The 9,008-nt window shown below is 42.9% G+C and overlaps 7 protein-coding genes across 7 annotated transcripts; 6 read left to right on the top strand and 1 right to left on the bottom strand.

The window, feature by feature from the left end:
- Positions 1-187, top strand: HK407_14g18740 (uncharacterized protein; the record flags this gene model as incomplete). Its single annotated transcript, XM_060421824.1, has 1 exon — positions 1-187. A coding segment is annotated over one exon (187 nt), but the record flags the coding sequence as incomplete, so codon positions are not given.
- Positions 188-239: 52 nt separating this feature from the next.
- HK407_14g18750 (uncharacterized protein) lies at positions 240-1,961 on the top strand (the record flags this gene model as incomplete). The annotated part of the gene is made up of 1 exon (XM_060421825.1): positions 240-1,961. One exon carries the CDS (start codon positions 240-242, stop codon positions 1,959-1,961), a length of 1,722 nt encoding a protein of 573 aa, XP_060275989.1.
- A 196-nt stretch (positions 1,962-2,157) lies between these two features.
- On the bottom strand, positions 2,158-6,096 carry HK407_14g18760 (peptidase; the record flags this gene model as incomplete). Its single annotated transcript, XM_060421826.1, has 1 exon — positions 2,158-6,096. The coding sequence occupies one exon, from the start codon at positions 6,094-6,096 to the stop codon at positions 2,158-2,160; it is 3,939 nt and encodes a 1,312-aa protein (XP_060275990.1).
- A 255-nt stretch (positions 6,097-6,351) lies between these two features.
- HK407_14g18770 (uncharacterized protein) lies at positions 6,352-6,969 on the top strand (the record flags this gene model as incomplete). The annotated part of the gene is made up of 1 exon (XM_060421827.1): positions 6,352-6,969. One exon carries the CDS (start codon positions 6,352-6,354, stop codon positions 6,967-6,969), a length of 618 nt encoding a protein of 205 aa, XP_060275991.1.
- A 382-nt stretch (positions 6,970-7,351) lies between these two features.
- HK407_14g18780 (uncharacterized protein) lies at positions 7,352-7,591 on the top strand (the record flags this gene model as incomplete). Its single annotated transcript, XM_060421828.1, has 1 exon — positions 7,352-7,591. The coding sequence occupies one exon, from the start codon at positions 7,352-7,354 to the stop codon at positions 7,589-7,591; it is 240 nt and encodes a 79-aa protein (XP_060275992.1).
- An 89-nt stretch (positions 7,592-7,680) lies between these two features.
- Positions 7,681-7,884, top strand: HK407_14g18790 (uncharacterized protein; the record flags this gene model as incomplete). The annotated part of the gene is made up of 1 exon (XM_060421829.1): positions 7,681-7,884. One exon carries the CDS (start codon positions 7,681-7,683, stop codon positions 7,882-7,884), a length of 204 nt encoding a protein of 67 aa, XP_060275993.1.
- Positions 7,885-7,906: 22 nt separating this feature from the next.
- On the top strand, positions 7,907-8,653 carry HK407_14g18800 (uncharacterized protein; the record flags this gene model as incomplete). The annotated part of the gene is made up of 1 exon (XM_060421830.1): positions 7,907-8,653. The coding sequence occupies one exon, from the start codon at positions 7,907-7,909 to the stop codon at positions 8,651-8,653; it is 747 nt and encodes a 248-aa protein (XP_060275994.1).
- Between the last annotated feature and the right edge of the window lie 355 nt (positions 8,654-9,008).

Here is a 9,008-nt window from a genome sequence, read left to right on the forward strand (position 1 = left end):
CACACTGAGAAGCCTATTGACGGACTCACTGGATGTGTTGCTATGCATGTGCATGGGTTACACTCTGCAAATGCTACATTGGCAGTCAGGCATGGTATGCATGATGCTTGAGCATGGCATATATATTGGCGCTGTAAAAATGGATAGATTAGTTGATAACGATAACGGACTAACCCATCATGGATAATACTGAGAAGGATACTATAGCAAGAACCATCATTATTAATGACACAATATTGATGAAGTTTATATTGGATTATATACGGATTGCCAGGCTTATGCGTATAATAGATCTTCAGAATAAATCCAATCCAACATCTACTACTGCGTGGTGGAGTTTTAAGAATATCTTTTCTGGCCAAAACAAAAAAATAAATAGAGCCGGATTATCACACAAAGCATTGGGAATTAGGGAAAAAATAAAAGATATAATTGAAAAACTAAACAATCAGCAGGCAAAAAAAAATAATATGCTCATCACTGCGATTAATAAGATTATTGGCGAGCTCTCATGCTATTATTCAAATTTAGAACCGCTACCTTCATCTTCTCCTTCTATAAGGAGAAAGAGTATGCCACCGTCTTTGAATCTTTTTACATTTTTGACAATTCATATGACAAAAGCGGAGATACAAGTTATGGTGCAAGGCAATATGGTTCCGTTGAAGTATTGCATCACGAATGATACATTTAAGACTGCTTTGAAATCTGTGACGGAAGACCAGACACAAATGGAAAAAATGCTTAGAGTGATCGATGAAAGGATTGAAATTATTGAACTGTATACGAATATTATTCTCTTCCAAAAAAATGACAGCAGGGCACATATTGAATGGTATTCAAATAGCAATAATAATACAGCAGCGACTTTCTTTATTCATATGGAACACAGAATGAATAATATTCTATCCAATATAACTAATAATCCGCCTATTAAGGATGTATTGGATGCAATCAAAAAAACTAAATTAGATCAGACATTGAGCGATGAAGAAATAGCAAACATACTGATTAACGAAATAAGTGGGCGTCTGTTGAAGCACAGCATAGATATGCCCATGGTTAAGGTATTGCACCTGTTCATTGCTAAAGGATTATCAACGGGCAATGATAAGCCTATTATAGCATTGATATTGGATGATATGCTGGAAGTGAGTAGCCACAAGAGCCAAGAAGGAAATGGCACACAAAATAGAAGCGAAGACTCACCACTGGGAAGCATACAAATGATCATGATGACACTGTGGGCTATGTGCGAGATACACAGTGATTATGAGCTTATTAGCCATGATAATAGCAAATATATAGAGCTAATGGCAAGCAAAGCCATACCAGGTGCAAACTATTATGTAAAAGTACTGTTTAATAGCATATCAGATCAAATATCAGTACGTGATAGAGGAGAAGCAGGCGAAGCAGGCGAAAATATATTGAATAATATAGAAGTCATAGAAATTATGCTTGAAACGGTATTTGGCACAAAAACGAATACGCTTGAAGAAAAAGATAAGGAAAAGATAAGAAAGATTTTAAGCAGTTTCCTTCATAAAATAGATTCGGAAAGATCAAGTCTGATTTTTTTTATAAACAAAATAGTAACAACTTCTGTTAAATTTGATATTGAGCTCATAAATAACCTCAACAGTATAGCAATAAGCCAGGGCAAGGAAGCAGATCCACAAAGAGGCATGGAAAAGTGTGTTTGCGACATAATTACATCGATTGCTAGGCATAATGGAAATGAAAAAGATTGGAATAAAGAAAATACAGCAAATAATGTTACTAATGATATAGTAATAAGCAACTTGATGACTTTTTTTAATAATACTAGCTATCCTAACATGCTTAAAACTGGATTCATACAATTCCTTATACTGCTCATATTGCTTCATGCTTGGTGGAATAACAGCCACATCGAAACAAATGATGATACAACGAAATGCAACACTAAGGCAACTTAATAAAATAGCATCAATCAATCGCATTTATGAAATGATAATGGCAAGATGAATAAAACCGAGTATTTGAATTCCTAACTTATGCGAGAATATGTATTGTATTTCACAATATTAATGTGTGCTACTATCCAACCGCCACATACTCAATATAGCACGTCTATCAACAGCTTTAGCTTTATGCATAAATACTGGCACAATGCTAATCATGCATTTTTGATTCCAGCACTCTCCATCCATCTGTATCAAACAGCGCCATCAGCTCGCTCAATATCTCATCTCGTCTCTCACGCAACCTCTCGCGGAACCTAATCTCCTCAATTACCTTTGTGCCTGCAAGCTCCCAATCCTTACCCTTCTGCTCGTCCCCATATTTCACTCCCACAGACACATCACGTATCCCACCAACCATCTCTGCAGCATCGCGCAGTATCATTCCGTTCATCCCTGCTGCCTTCTGTATCGCTCCCCACATCCGCAGCACATACTCTGCAATTGTTTCTCGGAACTTGCCTCCTCGCCAGATTCCTCGGAGTATGTCAACAACATCTGCTATTCCAATGCCTCCATCATGCAGTACTTCTCCCACTATACTATTCATTACATTTCCTGTAGCATCCACATCGTTTATCACTCCATCTCCTGCAATAATACTCAGCACACTCACATTATCTTGCTCTTTGCTCACTTCTGCATTTTTCATCTCAGAACTATTCATATCCGCCCATTTGCCACCCTTCAAGCCATTAACACATCCACCGATACTATCTTCACACTTGCTATCCATATACAAGCACAACCTAGACATCCGGCACACCTCATCAAGAACATACTTGACACTCTCCTCTTGCATCAATCCACTCATTCCTTCTACCACCCATTTCCGCCACTCCTTACCTGCTCCTGCATACTTCTGCATCATCTCCTTAATCTGCTCATCTGCAAGCGCACCAACCATTGCAGGCATGTGCATTCTGCTCATTCCGCGCTCATATGCACTCCGTGCCTTCTCTACAGCCTCCTTCCTTCCCATCATCACCCCCACCTCCAGAGCATACTTCTGCATCTCAATGCCTGCTCTATTCTTGCAGTCGCCATCATGGCCATTCACTCGCCCCTTCCGACTCTTTGTATTCCAATCACTCTTCCTGCTACTTCCATTAGTTTCATTTCCACTCTCCACAGCATCCACACAGATCTCTGCATCTTTCACAATCCTTCCAATCACTCCCCAGATTGCTCGTTCAAGCACTTGGCGCACCTCCACATCCTCATACAACTCTCCCCATACAACAAGCAGCTTGCCTACAACACCCTTAACCACATTATCCGGCACATGCGCTATTTCATATGTCTTTCCATCTGTCTTATCCACCGGCATTCCATCGCTTGCACCATCTATATCATTCACTCCATCTGTACTATCCATCGTCTTTACACCATTCAGCATCTCTATCCCATGCCGTGCAAATACACTCAGGCCATCATTATTGCTGTTGTCATTACCATCACTGCTATGCTCTGGCGTTTCCATTCCACACTGCATTTGTTGCACACTCCATCTCCACGGCCCCGCAGTGCCCCACGACAACACTTCTCGCATCACTGCTCCCACACTCATGTATCCAGCATACGCCAGCTCAAAAACATCCTCAATCACATTCGCCTGATCTACTTCAGAATCGCCAGCAACCATCAACGCATGTAGTACCCCTCCATTCAATCCATAATGCACTCGGAAGTAGCCTGCATATCCTGCATTCAGCTTGTACCGTTGTGTTCTACGTGCCACTCGCATCTCAGGTGTTGAAAGCAGCACCGTGTGCATGCTGCCATTGTCCCACATAATACTAACTGGAATTCTCCACAGATGCTTTGCTGCATCACATCCTGCATCATCGCCATTCCTATCCATGCCATTTCCATTCATTCCGTTATCGTTTCTACTATTCCCTACTTCATTCACTGTTTCTTCTTCATTACTATTACTATTACTATTAGTATCACCATGCACACGGCTTGCCCCCACTCCCATCCGTGCACTACAATACCTACTCTGTGCCAGCACTATCTCGCCATCTTCCTCATGCACATGCACCACCGGATATCCCTCCTGCTCCATCCACTCACGCACCATCTGAGATATCTCTGCTCCAGATCCACTACTCGTGCCGCTGTCATTTATGTCTGCACTGCTGTCCTCTCCTTTCATACGCCTCCAGCACTCACTAACTGCCTTCCACACATCACTACCACTCACGTTGCCATACTTGTGCCTCTCCAGATACTCCCGTATGCCCTCACGCATCACATCAGGCCCGACATACTGCTCAACCATCCGTATCACACTTGCAGACTTGCCATACCTCACTGAATCAAACCGCCCTGCTGCCGATGCTCCACTAACTACCCTGTCACGTACTGCTCGTCCATCGCCCTCGTCACGCATGCTGCTTGCAAGTCGGTCTTTGACAAACCTCAGCTCCTCGTCCGCTCCCCATGCCTCCTGCAGATACTTGAGCGATGCCCATGTTGCAAACCCCTCGTTGACCCACAGCTCATCCCACCATCGTAGCGTCACAAGGTTGCCAAACCACATATGTGCAATCTCATGACTGACTGTCTCGCGAATCTGCTGCATGTTGTCTTCGTCTGCTTCGCTCGAACCATAAAATACTCCATTTGAATCCCTGCTGCCATTCCCGTTCTCACTACTGATATTCTTATCATGCCCATCCCTGATACTGTTCTTCACATCGTTGTGATTCATAATCTCTCCGCCATCAACAGCATTCATGCTCTTATCCTCGTCAACAACTTCCCGGTCATTCTCTCCGCCATTGTATATGGCACTTGCTGGCACAGCCATCACCTCCAGATTCTCCGTACGGTACACCACAAGCCCCCAGTTCTCCATCGCACCCGCTCCAAACTCAGGAACACCAACCATGTCTATCTTTGCACTCGAGCCACAGCTCACATAGCGCATCCCAAAGTACTCTCCAAAGTACTCTACACTCCTCAGTGCAACACCAAGCGCATACATCCTGCTCCGCTTGTCCGAGACTCCAGCTATGCCATACACCCGCACTCGGATGCCGCTGCTGCTGACGCCTTGCACATAATCAAGGCTGCCAGCAACTATTGCAACAACGTACGTTGCCATGCGACATGTGCGCTCAAAGTACTCGATCTTGCGGTTGCCGTAATCCTCACGCCATTCAGGCACTGTATCTGTGTTTGAAAGCACAGTCAGTGTCTTTGGCACATCAACGCTGATGCTGAATGTGGCCTTGAGGTCTGGCTGATCAAAGCATGGGAACATCCGTCGTGCATCGCTTGGCTCAAAGTGTGTGCAATACACACGCGAACAGTGCGGTATGTCTGTGCCTATGTCTGCATCGTGCATGTATTGCTTATCTGGCTGAATGCCTACATCATCAGTGCCATCACTTCTGTCATTTCCAATGCTGTCACTTCTGCCATTGAGATTGTCATTGCCATTGCCATTGCTGGTGCATGCATTACTACAGTACAGCCCACGCAGCCCTGTTGCATATGCACCGCTGAACTGCAGTAGAATATATGCTGGCCCCTTCACATGCTCTGCAAACTCAATCCTTATCTGATCGCGCACATCCAGCTGCATACCCGAATGCACAACTCCTGTATGATGCCTTCCGCCAGCAACAATCTTTGCCACTGACACATCCAGGCCGGCTGCATTAAGCACAATCGACCGTGTTGCATTCTTGATGTCAATCGCAATCCCAACAGCACCACTGAATCCTGCATCCATTATCTTGATCCTAAGGTCGTAATGCTGTGGAACCACGTTGCTGCCAAGAACCTCGCGGTAGTTGATGTGCAGAACATCGTTGGCATGTAGTACATCATCAGTACCGATGCTACCGGTATGGCTGCTATTAGTACCATCATTGCTGTAGATGTACTTGTGGTGTGTGTGTTGTATATGCTGTGCATTATGTATGCTTTGTGCTTGAGATGCCATGGCATATCCATACATGCCTTTCATGCATCTATACTTTGTGTATATGCTGTACCTATGGCTGCGATGAATACTCTGAGTGTGGCTACACATGTACAGCAGGAACGCAGCTATGACGTGATTAGCCCTCATCATGGTTTGTTTGCATCAAATTCTGTGTTTAATCATGCACAGAATGCAATCTGGGCAAAATGAAGTGCAGAAGGTTGCGATTGGAGCCTGGACAATTGCATACCACTGAGCATATACCACATGCAATTGCAATTGCACATCGAAATTTCAAAGGCAAATGCGAAAGCATACAACATGATTCATACAGGTAACTATAAATGGCAAATCGATTGAACGCTCACTTCATGAGTAAATGACATGCTTGGTAGCCCTACAATGGCAGTGATGATTGTAAACGACATCGAAGAACACAACAAAACAGAAAAGACAGAAGAGGAAGAAGAGGCAGAAAGCATGGACAAGCTGAAAGCAATTGTATGGCCAATGGTGATCATTGGGATGTTTTTGATGACTGTCACAATAGATGGTTCTGCTCTGCACAGTCCTATGTGGATGATACCTACAATAATGGTATTTGGGTTGACACTGGGGTTTGATTCAAGTGTGCTATATGCAGATCGCAAGAAAGGATGGAAGCAGTGGATAGCGATATCGTTGACCTGCATGGCGCTTGTAGCATGCCTATTGGTTTTCGTGATGACTGCTAGCAGAGGGTTTTATAACCGTGGATATACAGCAAATTTGATCCGGTGTCTGGCGCTTGGAAGCCTGCTGAGATGGATGCACACGATTGATATGGTGTATGGAGTGTGGAGACGAATACTGGATTATATTGAGAGTCTGAGCGAGGGGCGCGAGAAGATGCATAAGTTTGTGAAGCATGTGTGGTGGATGGAGCATGTGATGGTTGGGATGGTTGTGCTTGGATGCATAGCAGCAAATTGCTTGGCTGTTTATGTGATAAAAAGAAATAGATTGGTTGATTTTGTCTGAGCTGGTAGAATAGAGTAAGCGAGCAAGGCAGAATGGAGTTGATTTGAGTTGAGTTCAGGAGTGCGATCGATATGAATAAATTGGATTGATTATGATGCGTTGAATAATGTTGAACAGCAAATGTGCAGACAGTGGAGAAGAATGGCAATGTGCTTAGCGAGATCGACAGTGTGCCATTGCTTGAGATCATAAGTTTGTATTGATCTGCACAGATGAATGAATGATTGATACATGGCACTGAAGAGCTGCCTATGGTGTGATGAATAAACAAATATGCATGAGTGTGCTTGATGGGTAGGATGATCTGTAGTGCGAGTGCTTAGCATGTATACAGAGCATGCGAATGTGGATTGGCATCGGCTGTAAATCAGTATAAATTGGCATGACGAAGTGGACAAATAAGGGTATGAATAACAATCTAAGGATCAAGAAAAGTTCAAATGACAGAAGAGAAGCATATAATTATGAGAATCAGCCAATAGATGAATATGCAAATATGTCACTGCAAGAATATGAGAGCAGAATAGCTAAGCTATGTAAATTATATCAACGGATAGAATGTTATGAAAGGAATTTGCATGGTATTTGTGAAGATGGGGTACAAAGATTAATGAGACTCTAAAAAGCGGATTAGAGCATGTTTCTGATACATGGGGCACACAAATTGACTTTAATGAGCTCCATGAGTATGTTAAAAAGGATTCCAAAACTATGTTTTTGAAGAGCAAGAAGGCATGCGATCTGGCCAAGAAAATATGCTTGAGTGATATCAAACAAACATGTTATGGTCTGAACAGATTGCATGCATGCATAGATATATCTGAAGAGGATAAGAAAAAAATTGAAAGGTTGCTAGCGAAATGCAAGGGGAGCTTATTAGCACACGGCAGCCTTTTAATGTGCCTATTGCTGTAAAAGGAATGGAATGGCTGCTTGCATGGTGATTATACTGCCGAGTGTGTCGTATGTGTTCCCGAATGCATTGGAGAAGGATGTTTATGAGATTGTGTATGTTAAGTATGCAGTGGAGGCAGCTTGCTCACTGATACCGCTTGCAACGAGTGTGTGGCTGATATGCATCATTATTAGATGTATGCACAATCGAATGAACATAGGCACAATGCTTGTAAGAGTAATTCTGTCGATGATAAGTGGAATGATAACAGCAGCATATGTGGTGAGCAATTTTGTGAAAGGATATGCTTTTGATGCAAGTAGTGCGATGATGATGCTTGGGATGGCGTTTATAACTGTGATAGTGATGAGATATATTGCGAATGAAAAGCTGTTGGTAGTTGATTGGATTGTGTATGTTGCTGCGCTCGCACTGGGGATATCCTCGCAGATAGATAGGATAGTGCATGAGAAAGGCAATGCCGTATTTGATGAGAAGCCGATGAAGATGGTGGTGACCATTGTTGCGATGCTTGTGTTTTTATGGAATGTGCTGTTTAAGAGTGCGATTATGGGGCAGGAGCTTGACGAGCAAAAGGAGAATAAACTCGATGCGAGTGATAGAAAGAAGCAGAAAAGAAGAGGAGAATGCCTGGTGAAGTGTTTGCTGAACTACTTGATTATGGCGATGGCAGTGGTAATGGTGGCCATTGAAACAGGGAATGATTTTGTGGCGACGTATATCCGGAGGTACATGAGTGCAACAGACTTGAATGAATTGGCAGTATGAGCGATAGAGTGGTAGGAGTGATGAAGTAAATAGATGCTACAGCAATTAGTGAAGTAACGATTGAGTTTATTAAATATAGTGTTTTGTAGAGTGTGTAATTCTGAGTTATGATTGGTAATGCACAATTAGTATGAAATGGCATAGCAAGGATGCATGAGATCGATATGCATATGAGCACTCCTTTAAATGTATATAATGCAGAGTGGGTATGAGTATAAATGAATGCAAGCATGGCGATTGTGTGTGCATGGATTGCAGCAGTGTATTGCGAGCATAAATGGAAAGTAGAGCTTAACAGAGATAAAAACATATATAACGTAGAAATTGAACCGAATGATCTTGATTACTTGGAATT

The sequence above is a fragment of the Ordospora pajunii genome, assembly GCF_021821965.1.
Source record: "Ordospora pajunii strain FI-F-10 chromosome Unknown Cg_14, whole genome shotgun sequence".
NCBI lineage: Eukaryota > Fungi > Microsporidia > Ordosporidae > Ordospora > Ordospora pajunii.